General features: G+C 36.6%; 2 protein-coding genes and 1 long non-coding RNA gene across 3 annotated transcripts; 1 reads left to right on the forward strand and 2 right to left on the reverse strand.

Moving 5' to 3' along the window:
• Nucleotides 1–207: 207 nt before the first annotated feature.
• Nucleotides 208–8,273, reverse strand: LOC122004188. The gene is made up of 8 exons (XM_042559114.1): nucleotides 8,253–8,273; nucleotides 7,766–8,044; nucleotides 7,552–7,662; nucleotides 6,817–6,885; nucleotides 5,132–5,263; nucleotides 992–1,069; nucleotides 792–914; nucleotides 208–702 (listed from the first exon to the last, which is right to left on the reverse strand). The coding sequence occupies exons 1-8, from the start codon at nucleotides 8,271–8,273 to the stop codon at nucleotides 520–522; spliced, it is 996 nt and encodes a 331-aa protein (XP_042415048.1). The 3' UTR covers nucleotides 208–519.
• A 932-nt stretch (nucleotides 8,274–9,205) lies between these two features.
• On the forward strand, nucleotides 9,206–11,527 carry LOC122003594. Its single transcript, XR_006117999.1, has 4 exons — nucleotides 9,206–9,408; nucleotides 9,651–9,706; nucleotides 10,345–10,726; nucleotides 10,803–11,527. It is a non-coding gene; the product is annotated as an uncharacterized LOC122003594 (long non-coding RNA).
• A 791-nt stretch (nucleotides 11,528–12,318) lies between these two features.
• LOC122005396 (RGG repeats nuclear RNA binding protein A-like) lies at nucleotides 12,319–17,730 on the reverse strand. Its single transcript, XM_042560424.1, has 6 exons — nucleotides 17,305–17,730; nucleotides 16,654–17,071; nucleotides 16,413–16,548; nucleotides 12,977–13,135; nucleotides 12,804–12,866; nucleotides 12,319–12,724 (listed from the first exon to the last, which is right to left on the reverse strand). The coding sequence occupies exons 1-6, from the start codon at nucleotides 17,474–17,476 to the stop codon at nucleotides 12,530–12,532; spliced, it is 1,143 nt and encodes a 380-aa protein (XP_042416358.1). The 5' UTR covers nucleotides 17,477–17,730; the 3' UTR covers nucleotides 12,319–12,529.
• Nucleotides 17,731–18,298: the final 568 nt, after the last annotated feature.

Raw genomic sequence — 18,298 nt, forward strand, 5'->3', positions numbered from 1 at the left:
TAAGACCAGATGTATGTCTTGATATTGTATTATCTGATTTAGTAAGGCCGAATAATTTTTTATTTTAATAATCGAATGAACCCGATTCACGATCATCCCTAGAGCAACTACTTTGTCTTTATGTTCTTTGCGACTAATTTGTCACTTTCTTTAAATCTGGGTACATTAAGCAGGGGCAATATCTTTTACAAAAAAAACTTATAAAACTTCAGTTTAACATTTTAAATTGGTCAATTATTACAAACTAGACATTTGTTTCATCAGCAATGACACAAAATCTGGACAGGGATTAAAACTTTTGAAGCATCGTTCACCTCACTTTGACATTGAGGGGCAAGGTTTTGGGATGCATATCTAAAATTGTCTAAAACTCTTTATTCTAAATATTCTTTTCGATAGAAATAGAAGAAAACAAAAATGCCTAACTGTTCTTGTACCGGTACATCGCAGCATTCAGTTCGAGCAAACTTTCTGATCTCAGAACTTACCGTGTAAAAATGGTTCTTGCAGACTCAGAGATCAATTTTGTTCTTTCTTTTGCTGGACTTGCACCTTTTGTAAACTTTCTCCACCAGCTCTTTGCATGTTTCCATATACTATGTTTATATGCCTCTTTAACACAGTCCCTGTTTCAGTGATACCTAGCAAAATCTTGTGTCTATAGTCCTGCTGGGGAGGGTTTTTACTCTTCGCAATGTTTCCCTGAATAACGAAGCAACTCTCTCAAAACATGAAAATAATAGAAAAGAGGTTTTTGAATCGTGAAAACAACAGGGAAAAAGTTCGTAAACCAATTTCTCAGAGAAGTTATCTTCTTCGTCTTCCTCGTCATCATTTTCATCACCACTACCAAAATTACCACTCATCAAATCTCCCCGCGAGTACATATTCATTCCCGGTGCGGCTGGCATGCCCTGTTCTCACGGTAGTTGCAGGCACCAATTCAATTGCATGAAGCAAATTGAAGAGTCTAAACTAGATGGTAAAGTACCTCCATAGATCTCAAAATCTTATCCATTTCAGCTTCTTTAGTGGACTTGGCAATAAAGGCTTCTCCAGCAATTCTATCCTGCAAAATTGAAGTCAAGTATAATTCAGCCGCTTCATGAAGTCTGATATATAAATTACAGCTTTGCAGAAGTATCTATAGCATTTTAATTCCCCAAACAAGCTTCAAGTCAGTTGATGCCAGTGAATTCCAGATTCCAATGAATTGGTTCACATATCTCTGCCCAAGTTCACCCATTCCTTACTTGCGAAGTATATGGGTTTATGTACACAAATGCTACAGATCGTGTGCAGCATATTTTAGGGCATGATGGAACCACGCATTTCAAAAAACTAATTCAGCAAAGGTAAAAAAATCCTACATGTTATAAGAAAGAAAATGGTCTTGTCATGAGCAGCCTTTGAAGAAGGTAGATTATGATGAAGGTAAACCTAGCCGGACAAGACCCCTGACTTTCATACGAGAGCACCAGGCACAAGTTTGTGCCCGGTCTCTTTTGTGGGGGCCTATCAAAAGGTGGGCTACCCTTTTTTTTTTTTTTTTTTTTAATTTAATCAATGTTTTTGGACCTTTTTGGGGACCAAAAAAATAAAAAACGAATGTTGGAAAATCAAAACTGAACGTTGGAAAAAAAAAATCAAAACCGAACGTTAATCAACATACATTTTTTCTGAACGTTGGGCGACATTCGTTTTCCCCTTATATATATATATATATATATATCGTTCCTTTCATCTATTTTCATCAATTCCACACTCATTGCATACCAAAGATTTAGAGAGAAAGGGATAAAAATTCCAGTCATTATTTTAGGAATTCATTCAACTCTCCAAATATCGACGAAAACTCTAGTGAAGAAAGTTCTCGAGTTTGTCCAATATTCTCGAAGACATAACGAACCCTATAATATCAGATCCCGGTGAAGTATTATTTATGATGGTAGCGCGCAATCAATTTAAAGTGTTTGAATTCGTACAAGATTATTATGAAAGTACACAAAGAAAAAGGGCAATTAACAGAGAACGTGTAGCTGGACACACTCAACTTGTCAATGATTATTTCTCTGTTGAGCTAGTGTATACCGATGACATATTCTGACGACGATTCCGAATGAGAAAAGAGTTATTTTTACGCATAGTCACTGATTTGAAAATTCATCTTAGTGGATATTTTAAATGGATGGAAGATGCAGCGAGGAGAAAAGGTTTGTCGCTGCTTCAGAAATGCACAACAGCTATCCGTCAACTGACTTATGGAGGTTCCACCGACTAATTTGACAAGTACCTATGAATGGGTGAAACAACTGCCCTCGAATGCTTGTCCAACTTTTGTCAATGTGTGATACAAATATATGAAGGTAAGTACTTAAGAAAACTCAATGCAACTGACATCACTCGTTTGCTTGAAATGCATGAACAAAAGCATAGTTTCCTTGGGATGTTAGGAAATATTGATTGCATGCATTGGGCTGGAAAATTATCCGATCGCGTGGAGGGCATAGTACACCCAAGGCGATCATGGCTATCCAATAATTGTGACGACGACATATTCTGACGACGATTCCGAATGAGAAAAGAGTTATTTTTACGCATAGTCACTGATTTGAAAATTCATCTTAGTGGATATTTTAAATGGATGGAAGATGCAGCGAGGAGAAAAGGTTTGTCGCTGCTTCAGAAATGCACAACAGCTATCCGTCAACTGACTTATGGAGGTTCCACCGACTAATTTGACAAGTATCTACGAATGGGTGAAACAACTACCCTCGAATGCTTGTCCAACTTTTGCCAATGTGTGATACAAATATATGAAGGTAAGTACTTAAGAAAACTCAATGCAACTGACATCACTCGTTTGCTTGAAATGCATGAACAAAAGCATAGTTTCCTTGGGATGTTAGGAAATCTTGATTGCATGCATTGGGCTGGAAAAATTATCCGATCGCGTGGAGGGCATAGTACACCCAAGGCGATCATGGCTATCCAATAATTGTGCTTGAGGCAGTCGCGTCTATCAATTTGTGGATATGGCATGCATTTTTTGGAGTTGTTCGATTTCGCAATGACATCAATGTGCTTAATGAATCACCTATTTTTAATGACATCTTGAAAAGAAATGCACCGGAAGTTAACTTTATTGTGAACGGTACATAATATACAAAAGGGTACTACCTAACAGATGGTATATATCTGGAATGGACCACTTTTGTCAAGAGTTTTTCCTACCCTCAAGATTCGAAAAGAATGAAATTTAAGGAAAGACAAGAGGCAAGAAAAGATGTCGAGCAGACATTTGAGGTACTCCTAGCTCGTTGGGCAATTATAAGAGGTTCAGGGCGACATTGGTTTATGGATAAATGTAAAAAAATCATGTGTACGTGCATTATTTTACACAACATGATTATGGAGGGCAAAGGTCATGCAATTTTGATTTGGAATCGCGAAGAACAAGATACTATCACAATCATGGCTCAACTAGTGAATTTGCTGAATACATTCGAAGAAATTCCGAGTTACATGATATTCAAGTGCATCATCAACTATATCACAATTTGGTTGAACACATCTGGGAAACATGCCATCGTGATGAGTAAATAATTGATTTATCATCTATAAAATATTTAGTTATTCAATTTTGAATTTGTGAAATATTTGAACTCATAGGTTGTAGTTTTTTTTAAAAGGTGTACGTCCGATGTTGTATTGTTTCCGTTTAAATAAAATATTAATATTAAATTAATTATATTGAATAATTGTCCAAATATATAGATAAATATTAAATAAAAAAATTTTATGGATAAATGATAGAAGAAATATATTTAAAATATATTAATTTTATTTAAATGCAAAATTAGATGTAAATTAATAATATGGTCGTGGGACCTATAAATATTTGGTTGATGAGATATTTGATTGTGAAGTTGAGGATATTTGAGAGTGAGATATTTGATGGGTGAGACCTATAAATATTTGGTTGGTGAGATATTTCATTGTGAGATTTGGGATATTTAAATAGTAGAATATTTAAAGAGTGATGTGGAAGTGGGAACCATAAATACTTGGGAGAAATATTCTCAACCATTGTGGATGCTCTGAGATGTATTGCTTCAACTTTGAGATATGGAAAAGCAAGTTTGTAAAGAAACCATTGCAAGTTGTCCTTTTTCTAAATGAAGACAGATAATAAAAAATAAACTAAAATAAATAAATAAATAAAATTGAAAGCACACATTATGGGAAAAGGTTAAAAGAATTATCAAGGCGATACCTAAAACTAGAACTGAAACATAGTTTCAATAAGAGAAAAAACACAGCATAAGAAAAAACTGAGGAAATAATTAAAGAGCAATGAACATGACATTTCAGAATTTTAGATATCTTGTATTACTAATCAACAAGATATTGACGAAAATATCATTGATAAAGAGTGAGTGACTATGAAGAGGAGCTTCTAGATCTTATTGTGACCGTTGTGTCTTTACAAGATTGGTACAATCTCTCATTATTTATTACCCAGTGTTGAGCTATTAGGTAACAGCACACAAAATATTTATGTAACTGAAATTGAATGCGAAGATAAATGTGTGGAGTTACAAAAGGAATTACATTATTATTGGAGAGCAATTAAGTTAACTCCAATATATGAAGTTAGATGGTATGGATATGTTCTGATGTGAACAATGGATTTTATAATTAGTATGAGTTCACAAAGTGATAAATCATGTAGCTGATCACAGAATTGGAATTAACATGCCTTGATGAGCATGGTTAATAGACAGGAACCAAGGCCACAATATAACATAGCATATCATTATATAGGTTCCAATTTTGACTCTTGGCTACAATGATACTGAAAGAATGCAAGGTTAATGAATAGTGGGAAAAAAACAGGCGGCTAAGCATCATCAAACCAAAACTGCAATAATTATACTTGTTGCTCATAGAATTTTTTTTTCAAGTTCTTTTTTCTTTTGATATCATCAAACTTTGCAGGTACTATAGGTACAATAATTAGGTGATCACATGCTACAATTAAAATAAACATAGATGACAAAGTATAGTCTTGCAAGGAATGAGCTTTATTTAACTTAAACTGTAATAACTTTCAAGCACATGAAATTACCACAAGAAGTGGAGGTGGCTTCACAAAGCATGCTTTAGAAAGGTCCTTGCAGAGAAAACTAATCAACTGATCAACTGAAGGTCTTGTGCTATACACAAATTCAGCAACATCAGTATCCGAATAACTCAAGATCTGCAAATGAATGTGTCGTGCATATTATAAAAAATAGTCAAGTATATTTATGTAAGCATGCACACTAAAAATGTGTAAATAACCAAAACATGGTAGAGAACATATTAAAAGCTTAAATGAGTATAATGGTAAATAAGACCAAGAAAGTGGGTCTTTGTGCAAATGTAGGGTTGCACCATTGCAACCTAAGAGTGAGAGGAATAGTTTTGAGTTTTTGATTTGGATCATCGAAACGAGCTTTTTAGGCAAGTGTACAACCACATGAATCGATCGTCCTTGGCTCCTCTGTGGTGAGAGCCTCATTCACTAGATATATTCATAATAAAAGAGCCAACAAAAGGGTCCAAGAGCCTTTCAGTTATATATAGAACTCATCATCCAGGGATTATTCAGACTTATTCAAGACTCACTAAATTATCTCTATCTCAGAAAATTAACAAACTGACAAGGGATCAGTCCATAGCCGTCCAAATTTCAAGAAGTACGTCCATAATCACTTAATGCAACATGATATGGATTTTTATTCAGTTAAACCATATTTTTATTATTATCTTGCTACAGATGGTAGCTTACAGTAGTTGTCTGACAGAAATTAAAGATTGGCCATTCGGTCTCCACGAACAATGATACAGTATAAAGGTTAATACACAAAATTAAAATACTTTTCCTATGTTCAAGATATCGGTGGCCAACAAGTTATATAAATGAACATATGGGTCAGTGAGATCTCAATTTTCCAAGAGGAATACATATTAATGTTTCTTCGTCAATTTATGATCTCTGTGAATCTAGTAAGCATTTGATTTGTTGAAACTATTTCCAGATATCTATTTTCAGTTTTCATTTACAATAAAAGGAATTTAAAATTTGAAAAGAAAATTAAAAAACATTTTTCATGGAAGCTTTTATAATAAAATTTTGATAATGCAATAAACATATAAATCATGCCACAATGTATCTGTGTGATCATCAATTAGTGGATTAGCATATAATTATTTGAACAGCATAAGGAATTCTGATCATTTCAGAACCTCTTCAGTTTGGTCAATGCAATAATGTCAAGTTTTTCCATGAGAACACATCATCACTGAATATCATTTAGATGCCATATCTAATAAAGACTCTTTAACCACCCATACAAAATTTCTTCCACAAGAAAAATTAAGAAGAATAAAAGACGAAGAGTTTTTTAAAAAAAATTTGAAACCCAACTTAAGATGTGGTTCAAACTTCAAATTTATCAACTTCCAGTTACATAAATATAAAAAATAAATGCCGATTAATAGGTCTAGCTATGCAGCCAACAGATAGAATATAAAGACATTCAGTTTCCTTTTAGAACATAGGGCAAGAACCTGATTTTCATAATCTCAATGAGAAATTAAAAAGAAGAATCATCGATTATTAATTTTTACTGAGAAACCCAACTAAAACAATAAAAGCAATGTTCAGTTAGATGAAGAGAAACTGTACAAATCAACTACAGTTGATATTTTCCATTGCTCAGATCTAAATAAACAACATTTATACCAGATGGAATGCACATGTGTTACCTCTTGACAAGCATGCTCAATGGATTTACACTCTGAATTGCATATTCCTTCAATACCTTGCTCAACCAACTGGAAAATGCAAAATCTAATTGAGGATTGCAAGAAAGAAATATATTTTGCAAAAATATAGATCAGTAATGAAACCAAATAATGGTGCCAAGAAATGGCTTGGAATAAAGAGGAGAAGAAAATAGTTAAAATTAATAAATTGTGTATTTCTTTAAAAAAAAAAAAAAACAGGAAGAACCATTTTGCTAATATGTATTACACAACCATAGTTCCAAACTTATTCCAGTAACCAACAGGTTTTGCGGTTATCAGAATTTTACAATTCAACTCAATCACTTAACTAGTAAATATCTTCTTTTTGAGTAGATAATCAGTTCCATATGAACTAAATAGGTAGGCAAAATCCATAGGCTGGGACAAGGGTTTACAGAGACATCTAACAGCATGGAAAATAGGAATTGCACAAATACGATAGAAAATTTAAATATTCACAGGAAACAAAGAAACAAATCCGAGAGACCATCCTTGCATGTTGTATATGTGAATCCGTTAGCACATTGAGGCTCTAATTCCTTAATTTCTATATCGTACCGTTTGCAGAACAAAGCTCTTAGAAATGTAGTAACTATCTAATGAAAGGAACAAGGTATAGATTATATTTTTATTTGTGCCCTACATAACAAGCTAAACAAACTAACTGCAGCTTAGTTGAGTTCCTCCACATACCTCCAACTTATCTCCTTTCTCAACAAAATCAATCTGGAGAATCCAATCCGACTCATCCTTCTTCAAATTACAAATATTCTCAGCTATTTCAATGATCTGGAACTCCGATATCTAATCCAGCACCGAATCAATCACCTCAGATCTACCACTTGGAAAGAGGAAACAACTGATGCAAATAAGAAAAAACTTGGGGAAAAAAGTAGACAAAACGAACCTCTTTTGGCGAAATCTGAGCCTCCTTTTGCTTCACCCGATGGATGATTTGATGGGCGATCTTCTCACAAACCTGGCACTTAATGAAGGGGATGCCGTCCTTTCGAGCAGCCGCGGACTGCTTCTTCGAGGACGCGAGGGAATGGGGGAAGAGAAGAAGAGAAGAGCAAAGAGTGGGAAGGCTGAAAGAGCCACGCCGTTGCTCGCCTTCGGCTCTCTGCAACCGCTTCAATAAGACTTTTAGGATCCGACCCGTTACTATAGTTAGACATAGAGAAATCTGTTTAAAGGAAGGAGTGAATGGACGATTTTGAGAAATCTGGGATTAACATGTGAAAATTTCCCAACCGATAAAATGGCTTAGCCACTTATCCACTTATCCATCATCGGAGGACACCCTCACTCGACGCTCAATAACTTAGCCACTTATCTATCATTGGAGGCTGTCCGTTCCGAATAAAAACTATAACCTAGTGGGGACGATGAACCCATGAAGGGATCACAACCATTTACGGCCGGATCACATTTATAATCCGGCCACAAATGCGAGTGGCACATTCCCTGGACCATAAAAAAGTGATCCAGGAGACCTGCTCCCCGACGAGGCAGGATCTCCTGGACCACTTTTTGTGGTCTAGGGGATGTGTCACTCATATTTACGGTCGGATCGTAAATGTGATCCGGTCGTAAATGGTTGCGATCTTTTCTTGAGTTCATCGTCCCCAACAAGTTATAGTTTTTGTTCGGAGCGGGCGGTCGGACCGCCCGGAGGACACCCTCGCTCGGCGCCCAGTAACTTAGCCACTTATCCACCACTGGAGGCCTCCGGCCGCCCGCTCCGAACAAAAACTATAACATGGTGGAAACGGTGAACCCAGGAAGGGATCGCAATCATTTACGGCCGGATCACATTTGCGATCCGGCCACAAATGCGAGTGGCACATTCCCTGGACCATAAAAAAGTGGTTCGGGAGATATGCGCTCCCTGACGAGGCAGGATCTCCTGGACCACTTTTTGTGGTCTAGGGGATGTGCCACTCGTATTTACGATCGGACCGTAAATGCGATCCGGTCGTAAATCGTTGCGATCTTTTCTTGGGTTCATCGTCCCCAATAAGTTATAGTTTTTGTTCAGAGCGGGCGGTCGGAGACCGCCCGGAGGACACCCTCGCTCGGCGTCCAGTAACTTAGCCACTTATCCACCACCGCAGGCCTCCGGCCGTCCGCTCCGAACAAAAACTATAATCTGGTGGGGACGATGAACCCAGGAAATGATCGCAACCATTTACGGCCTGATCACATTTGTGATCCGACCACAAATACAAGTAGCACATTCCCTGGACCATAAAAAAGTGATCGGAGATCTGTGCTCCTTTCCGACAGTGGCACAACCCCAATCCAAATCAAATTTCCCACCGAAATAAAAAAAAAATTTATCGAAGAAACTAGGGTTAGAATTTTGAGCCTCCCACACCAGCTCAATCCCTATCAACATCTGAAGTATGCTACTCTAAATGGACCCTATCATCCTCGAATCTCCATCCCCGGTCAAATCGCTGGCCGAAGGCCCTCTCGCCGGCACAATCTTTGACTCAATGCTCAAAGAATCCATCGATCGATTCCTCATCGAAGTCAAGGAGTCCTGTGAGTTCTCTGCCTTCCCGTCGATTTTAGTTCTGTCAATTTCATAGTAATTATTGAAAGCTTTAGCTCTTTGATACCTTATTTACGATCTAACGTGGGCCTAAATGATATTTATTTTCCTAGTAAATACCATAAATGTTCCATGCAGAGTACCTTTCCTGATCTTGATAACAAAAGAGAGATTTTCATGATTGATTGATCTAACATGTGATTCTTATCTGACTTCTGACCTTCATAAACAGATATAATTTTGAGACTGCTACTACTGAAGCCACCGATGCCCATCATTATCCTCTTGGTAAGTATGCTAGTCAGAGACAGCAAGGCATAACTACGAATATCAGCATGAAGTAAGCTCTATATTTAATTAATTAACCCAAGAAGATGTTTACTGACTTATGCCATATCTGATCTTGCTTTGTGAATGAACAACAAATTGAGCTACAGGATATCCTAGATAGCTTGCAAATAGTTACTTAGCAAAATGCTTGGCTTGATTCAGGTGCACAGATCATTGTTCTGCGAGGATATGTATTCAAGATCAGCTTTATAATCATTATATAACATCATAATTTGATTATATTTGCTTGGACACAAGCAGAGTCACGAACAGAAATGAACTGCAGTCATTGCTTGGGTTTCGAATTCTTATCCTCCCATTTGTTAATGTAGTGAATATTCCACAACATCTTCTGTGATGCTTGCCTTCAGAGAGTTTTAGGGGAGGTTGTTCTTTTAAACTGGACTTTTGACTTTAAATAGGCCAGAGCTATAAGTAGCATTAAGAAATTGTTGAGGCCAAGTAAGTTAGGTTATCATTTGCTTACTTCTTGGATCACTCTTGGCTGGGACCATTTATTACTATATTGGAGTCTAAATTAATTTTTCACGTGTTTTAATTTTGAAAATGTCTCTAATGCAAGATTTTTTGCTCAGAGTTCCACAGATGAAAGCCTGGCGCGAAGTGTCCTCTATGATGCCGTGATTTTAGTGGATTATTCTTTCATAAATCCTGGAATTGAAGTAGAAAACTTCAACAATTTTTTGATGAATCTTTTAATGAAAAAACTAATTGTTACTCATGAAGTCATTCAGTCTTTTAGGTGCATGCTCAAGGTTACAGATATTTGCAGATATTAGTATTAGTGCTGAAATTCATTGTCGTAGCAGGAGCAATGGAGATTTTAACAAAGCTATATGCTATAGTAAATCATTTAGGACTTCCGGTGTTCCAAATGCCTTAGTTAAATGGTCACTCATCAGGTTCTCTTGGAAGAACATAACCAACCCAATGCTAACACGCTGCAGGAGCTTCTCAGTCGGTATCTAAACGCTATTATGTTGTGACTTTAGCTGAATTCCACAATGTTTGATAATATTGTTTCAACTTGTAGAGTGGCTTGTGGTTGTTGAAGAATGAGGGTTTAAGCTTTTTGAGGATGACATTTTGGATCTAGTGATGTTCAAGGAATCTCACGCCTGTGACAATACTACAAAATTTGATTCAAGAACCAACAAGAGGGATGATGATCTTTTCTTCTTTGATAACAAAGGAAGAGTTGAACCTGCAAAAGATGATGACATGGAAACTGCAGAAGCTGCATTTCTCACCGCTGCTTATTCTATGAAATCTGACGTGAGCAAGAAGAGGAGAAAGCAAACAGGGCATGCAAGCAAAGCAAAGAATAATCTGAATTGCAGTTGAAATTTGCCAAATACAAGATAGGCGACGATTTAGTCAAATATTACTTCAACAATACATAATAGGATGGGAAAAAAAAGATGAATACGCTTGTCCTGAATGTTCTTGTCAATTCATTTTAAAGTCAACACAAAGAAGGTAAATTACGAGCGACTACTAACTTTTGGAATAATGACTAATATATAAGGGAGACATTTATTTCAGTTATATTGAAATTTGAATCCCAGATCTTATGATGATAATACATCATGTGTTAGCCATCAGACCGTCCTAAGAGGATTCATGTATTAGCCACCAGACCGTCCTGAAAGGACTCCACAGTTACATAATAGATTCTTAGGTCTCAACATAAGGTAGCATCATTACTATGATCTGATCTTCTGGGACAAACGTATATTCTTAGGTCAGAAGACTCCAAGCAATGGCTGCCCCATGTACGATGTTTTGACAATTCCACATTTGTGGTAAAACTACTATTGTTTTTGTTTGTGGGCACATGCCTTTTCTTTAGCGGATGAGATTTTTGTTCATAATCTTGGATCACAACCTGAGCTTTTACAAAGTCATCCAGCCAATTGCTGGGAATGATTTATGGTATTGTTGATGCGCACTGAACTAGGAAAGTAAAGTAAAACAATTATGCTATCTCCAAGAGTCATTGTCGTAATCTTCAAAAAGATGTCCATTTTTCCATTGTAATTGCTAGAATATGTTGAATGATAAAGTTACACTTTTAGCTCCGCGTTTCTTGATTTTTTTTAAAATAAAAAGATGGAATTTTTATTCAATAAATATTCGTGCAAATAAAAAGGTACGAATTCATGTTTGTTAGCATTATGTTATAACTTCAACCTCATGATTTTGTTAATGGTCAGAATGAATTTGACTGAACACATTATAGACTCTCTGAATTAATTCAATATTTTATTAATTCAGTTTACTCGTTTTTCATTAAAAAATTCAAATAGTTAAAAAAAAAATCATTTTATGAAATTCGATCGAGTTGAAGCAATTGATCAATCCTAGAAATAAATACCATATATATGCCTTAGCTTAAAAAGAGTGTTAGGTCTAAAACAATAAGATAAAACCTACTGTACGGTATAACTTGTATAAATGTACAATCTACTCAAGGTAAACCTAGTACAAATGTATAGCCTACACTAATGTACACCTAGTGTAAATGGCTATGTTTCATATGGTATTAGTTATCCAAATAGAATCAGTCTAGGTTGAAGATTATAAATAAATGAAAGTAACAAGCATTCCTAGGAACACAGTTCGAGAGAGTTCCATTATACATAGTTGAAAAGTGAAATGAACCAACTCGACCCAAAGTTATTTCTCAGGAAGCAACACAGTCTTAGATAATGAGCTAAAACTCACAGATTGGTATTGCCATTGTTTTAAAATTTTGACCTACTTGGCGCTGAGCATGGGAAACTGGCTGGGATCTTCAATAGATGGAGCAGCATCGACGAGGCTCGAACCTCGGCCGCCAAAACCACCTCTGAATGGTGCACGGTCACCTCTTCCTCGGCCACGTCCACGGCTAGCAGAGCTGTAGTATTGCTTACCTTCGCCAGTCATGAAGAACTCATTGATGTTCAGGGGCTAACAACGAAGCAACTTCAATAATTGATGGGGGAAAAAAAAATTTAAAGCAGCAATATCTTTGAAAAAATGTTTATACTTTTTTGCTCCGTTCATCACCATCAACATTTTCTTTCTTTTTCCCTGCATCTTTGTCAAAACCCTGAAGGATAAAACACATCAGATGCGTGGAGAAGACAAGGAGGTGAACAACAGTAGTGATTTTAAGGGGGGGAAAAAATATTAGACAACAGGAATTTGCAGCAGGCATACCAATTTAACAAAAATAGGGTCCATTTCTTTCTTTGTTGTTAGTAGCTGCATAGACTGCAACTCCTTGTCGATTTCAACCTTCCTCTCCTCGGCTTTCAATGCAAGTAAGGCTTTTCTTTTCTCCTCTTTTATTTTCTCATATTCTTCCAAAGTCATCTCCTATACAATACAATTCAACAAGTGTGATGCATCAACAACTCTAGTGGAAACCTTAATGCAAAATATAATATCATTAAGTACATGACCTATTGAAAAACAGAAAGAAGAAAAGGGAAAAAATATAAAACACACATCTTTCAGTTATTTGTAAATCAACATATCATATACAAAAAAAAAATTAAGAATATCTTAATGATAGAGAAACTACTATTATATATGAAGAGAGAGACATTTAACTATTATAAACGCCTATAAAATTTTAACCATTAGCAAATTCTTGCTTGTAGATCTGAGTTATAGGTATATAGCATAAGGGTCACCCTCACAAATTATCTTCTGCCATTAAAAAAATTCTATCAAAGAATTTTGCCAATTAAAAAACAATCTTAGTTAACATTAGACTACAATACGTAAAGGATAATGGTTACATATACAAATTTAGAAGCCAAAACCCTATAACCTTCATGTGAAGATCTTGAATCTTATGGCAAAAGGAATCTATAAAAAAATTTTACCAATTAAGAAATAATTTTAGTAAACTATACTATGACAATTACAGAATAATTACGATCAACATGAAGTTCAAAAGACCAATCAAACACTAGACTATTAAATTCAACCAATAAAAAAAGAAAAATCTGGTATACGAAGCTTCTGCCAATACAGGATCCTGAGAAAGAGTTTATTGTATGCAGTCTTACCTTGCTTTGCAATAGACTGTTTCTGAGACTCGAATACGTGACCACTAAGTCACACGGCAACAACTTTACCATTGAGCTGAGCTCCCTTTCTATTAAATTCAACCAATATAGAACCAAAAATAACTTGTAGCACTGCAGGAGGCATAATGCAGCACAATGGTTTGATTTACTTGGTCTTCATGTATGGCAGCTTCCTGAATTGAAGTGTGAAGGAAGACACACACCAATCCCTTTATGCTGCCATATACAAATCGCTCTAGGCTGGGTGAAATAGAGTATTTGCATACACAACGGTTTGACTTACTCCACATCATGCAAGACCTTTGGATCAGCCATATATATGAAAACCAGTTCAAAAAATTAATTGAAATAATAAAACATATTTTGTATGGCAGGTTTCTGAATTTAGGCATGACAGAGAAGCATACCATTACTTTATTCTGCCACTCAAAAATAATAGGCTGGGTGGAATCAAGTATTTGCATATGTTTTGGTTTCGAGATACCATGCAAGACTCTTTTGATCAGTCTAACAAATGCCATTTAGAGTAAACTACATGTCATTTATATATGCAGGAAGTGCTAGTCCCAATCCACCAATCTGAAAGTTTAACAAGCTGGGAAGTGTCTCTCATATAGAGATACAAGTCTACAACAGCATCATATAACTGATAAAAAGGCTGAAAAATACTTGCTTAAGGTAGGAATCCATCTCTATTTAAACCAGCATCAATGTAACAGAGGACAGGTCAAATCTATGTGACAAAAAAAACAATTAACGGCAGGACAACTAAATGCAGGAGACTATATGAAAAGTACTGCCAGGTTAATTATTGCCAAAACCATATAAATTTGCAAGCACGAGCAGGGGAGGAGGAGCATGCCTAAGATAGTAAAGTTTCAACAGTGTAATCATATCACAAACTCTTTGCTTGCCTAAAAAATGGAAGACCGAGCAAGAAACAAAGAGAACCAAGGAAAAATCTGACAAACATATTGACACACCAAATACACTAGAATAGTTTCGATGTTGGTGCTTGTTTATGATAAGAAATAGTGGGCAAAAGAATGAGATCTTTGAAAGTTGTCCTTGCTCGAAACATGCATTAGGCATGATGTTGTTAGTTTACCTCTTTTGGATGTATTATGGTCATAGAAAACATATAAATAAATAAATTTTGATAAGGAAACATCAATGAAAGTGCATGCACAAACCATCAATGAGTACCTAAAGAAACAAAGGCCCACTAGCAATTAAACAAAAATGTTATACAACTGATAGCACAAGCTTTACTTTAAAATTTAGAAAAGAAAATTACCACTTGCAGAAAAGCCCTGTATTTTTCAGGATCTTTTAGCCTAGCTAGTCATATACTCTCACAATAAGAACAATTAAGTTCTCAATGACACATAAAAACACAATGTTCAAAAGCCCTGACTTGCTAGGGACAATATGTACAATAAATGGCATTAATATTGGTATACAAAAACACCTTTCAAGATCTTTTCCTAATACAAAATTCTGATAACGTTCTTGAAGACTTTCACCAGTAAAAACCACATAATCTGGAACATGTACAATAATTTGCTTAGCTTTCCAAGAGAAATAGCAGGTCACACATACAAAGGCACGTTCAAGAAAACAAAAAAATATGGCTCTCATAAGTGAACTACTCACACCTAGATATAAATATTAAAGCAGGGACTCATCAAGTATCATTCACAATATTCTAGAAGGGTTAAAATAAAACTAACTCAACAGTAGATCACCAAAAACACAAGGAAGCAGATTTCAATAGACAAACTTGATGTTTGCTGGAGTATTTACATATATAATTTTTATCTATATGATAAGGTGTAACAGAGTCAATATTTCTAAGTATAATGCATTTGAGTTCCTTTCTCAAAATGCCTGATGTGACACTAGCAGATGAAGACTTTCGAAGGTGTTCATAATAGCTAAATGAGATATTAAAATACTATAGTTTAGATAGTATGAGTTATCTAGAAAATAAGAAAAGATAATAGAGAGCAGTAAAAGATGTTTGAATTGGATCAACAATATTGAAGTTCAATAGTTCATATAAGTGTCATTCAAGAGATCTACAGAAATGGTTGTTTCAATAAAAAACAATGGTTTTACTATCAACTATCAAGGTATACACAATTAGATTAGTAATTTAAAAAGGAGAAGAAGAATAGTTTTTTTTTCAGCATGCACATGCATAATGCATCCAATTGATAGAAGCATCCTAAAGATGGCAATATAAGTAGAAATAGAAATAGATTCAGAATATTTTCACAGTTACTTTATATTGAAGTGGAACATGAGATATTTTCAAAGATGCCTCCGGGAACCTATGTCTTTGGCATTTGATAATCAGCCAAAACTACATAAAACGTTTACAAAGAAAGAACTACCAAAAATCACACACTATAAAAGAAAACCATTCGGTGCCGTTTTTGTTAGTTAATAAAAACATATAGCAACATATAGCTGTAGCCAGTCCTAAGGTGTTTTTCTTTTAAACTGACATCCAAAAGAATCAAGATTTAAGGGCATAAAGAGAAGCTTACCTTGTCCTCTTCCTTTTCTTCAGTCTCCTTAATTGCATCCTCCTTATCCTTGCTCTCCTCTGTTAATGGTGCGTTTTCCCGTTCTTGGTGCCCATCAGTTGGCTTCTCATAGGATTTGAGGGCATCCTCCTTTTCCCTGTTCATTAAAAAGTTTCACAAATAAAAGGAAGTTCAGTAACACACCTGCCAAAAAAGTTTCTGCGCCCAATAGAAATACTGCAAAAAAGACCAATATCGTTACTGTGAAAGTGCATCGTCAGCTACAGTTCCCCAGTTACCACGACCTGCACCCTGACGCTTCACCTCATAACTCCGACCAGTACCACTGCGACGCTCGTACAATCTGCGAGGAGGCCGTTCATCATCACCTCCAGATTCGTCATTACCATAGCCACCGCGGCCCCCGTATCCACCACGACGGCCACCGCCAAAGGGATGACGTGCAGGACGTGCCTTTTCAGGCTTGTCAGCATCACCGTCTTCGCCTCCACCACCACCTCCACCTCCAACGATACCGTAGCTCCTAGAAAACCCATTCACGTTCTCATTCCCAAATTCACGACTTGGGCCTCGTCCACCTCTTCCACGTCCAAGTCCAGCACGGCCAGCATCACCACGTGGAGGGGCAGCATTGCTCCTGCCTTCCCTCGACTCCCTCACTGTGTCGCAAACATTCTCAATCAAAAACTGATCTTTCAGAAAAATGAAAAAAACTTCCATCTAACCCAAGCACAAATTATAAGGGGCAAAAAAGGAAGGAAGGTTCCATCGAACATTGGTTATAATGCCAACATTATAGGATGCCATCGACTTACAAACACAACCCAGGATCCAAACGAGGATATCCAAAAACAGGAAATCTTTTCAAGACCAATAAATGATACAAACTAACCGGCCTGTGCAGGGGGAACCGGTTTCACGGGAAGCTTCGCCACTGTCGGAGCAGTGATGCCTGGCGCGGCGGGTTTTTTGGCCGCCACCTTCTGCAGAGGGGCGACGACGAACTGCGATGGATCATCGTTTTCGTTGTCTCCCAGTAGATCGAAGGGGTTGACGGTCGCCATCTCGACAGGGTCCCGCTCAGATCGCCGGCCTCAGAACAGCACCAGGTTAATCCTCGGCACTAGCAAGGCCGCCGCAGCGATACAATCTCCATCAAAAACAATAGAAGGATGCTTCAAAATGACGATAAAAGATAGGATTCGGGGGCCGACGATCGAAAAGATAAGCGAGCAACAACCCTAGCCGCTCTCTTCCTCCAACAACCGGGTACGGGTATTCACTCCACTGCAAAAGAAAACCTAATCCCTTAGCCACCTCCCTCATCGTTAAATCGATCAATAATTAATCGTGGATTTTGTGGCAATCGCAGGGATAGTGTGATAGTGACATCGTACGGTTCTGATTGGCCAGTATTTGCTTGCTCAATGCCTCAGATAGATTCATACTAGCGTATTTATTGATCCTATGACTTGATAAAATGCAGGTGGGCTGTCTCAAGCAGGCCAACTACGAGAGCAGATCTTCTAATCTATAAATTATGGATCAAGAGATGATCCACTACATGTGGACCTTTGATTTGAATAAATCCCACTTATTTAAAGATGGGATTCATTCAAATCAAAAGTCCAGATCAGTGGATCATCCCCTGATCCATAATTTGTGGACCAAGAAATCCTTGCTGACCAACTACATAGTGCCCAGGTCCATCGTCCACACAATCCACACCATTAATGAATAAAAAGTGAAAAAAAATCTTTTATTTTTACTCGACTAGTCTAATTGTTGTACTCTTGGTATACTCTAATAATAGTATAAATGTTTTAATTAAATTAAAATAATTTTGATATGCATCAGAGTACTTTTCTAATTTTAATCCCGGAGAA

Source organism: Zingiber officinale, chromosome 7B, assembly GCF_018446385.1.
Source record: "Zingiber officinale cultivar Zhangliang chromosome 7B, Zo_v1.1, whole genome shotgun sequence".
In the NCBI taxonomy this organism is placed as follows: domain Eukaryota; kingdom Viridiplantae; phylum Streptophyta; class Magnoliopsida; order Zingiberales; family Zingiberaceae; genus Zingiber; species Zingiber officinale.

What these genes read in the sequence shown, in the direction of transcription:
- LOC122004188 (XM_042559114.1), bottom strand. Translation starts at nt 8,273, where the DNA reads ATGGTTGTGATCCCTTCATGG. An exon ending in TGGTTGTGATCCCTTCATGG is followed by an intron (nt 8,045 to 8,252) that starts GTTCATCGTCCC and finishes TCCTTTAAACAG; the next exon opens with ATTTCTCTATGTCTAACTAT. An exon ending in AGCCACCTCCACTTCTTGTG is followed by an intron (nt 1,070 to 5,131) that starts GTAATTTCATGT and finishes TCAATTTTGCAG; the next exon opens with GATAGAATTGCTGGAGAAGC.
- LOC122005396 (XM_042560424.1), bottom strand. Translation starts at nt 17,476, where the DNA reads ATGGCGACCGTCAACCCCTTCGATCTACTGGGAGACAACGAAAACGAT. An exon ending in GCTGACGATGCACTTTCACA is followed by an intron (nt 16,549 to 16,653) that starts GTAACGATATTG and finishes TTTAATGAACAG; the next exon opens with GGAAAAGGAGGATGCCCTCA. An exon ending in AAGAAAAGGAAGAGGACAAG is followed by an intron (nt 13,136 to 16,412) that starts GTAAGCTTCTCT and finishes TGTATTGTATAG; the next exon opens with GAGATGACTTTGGAAGAATA.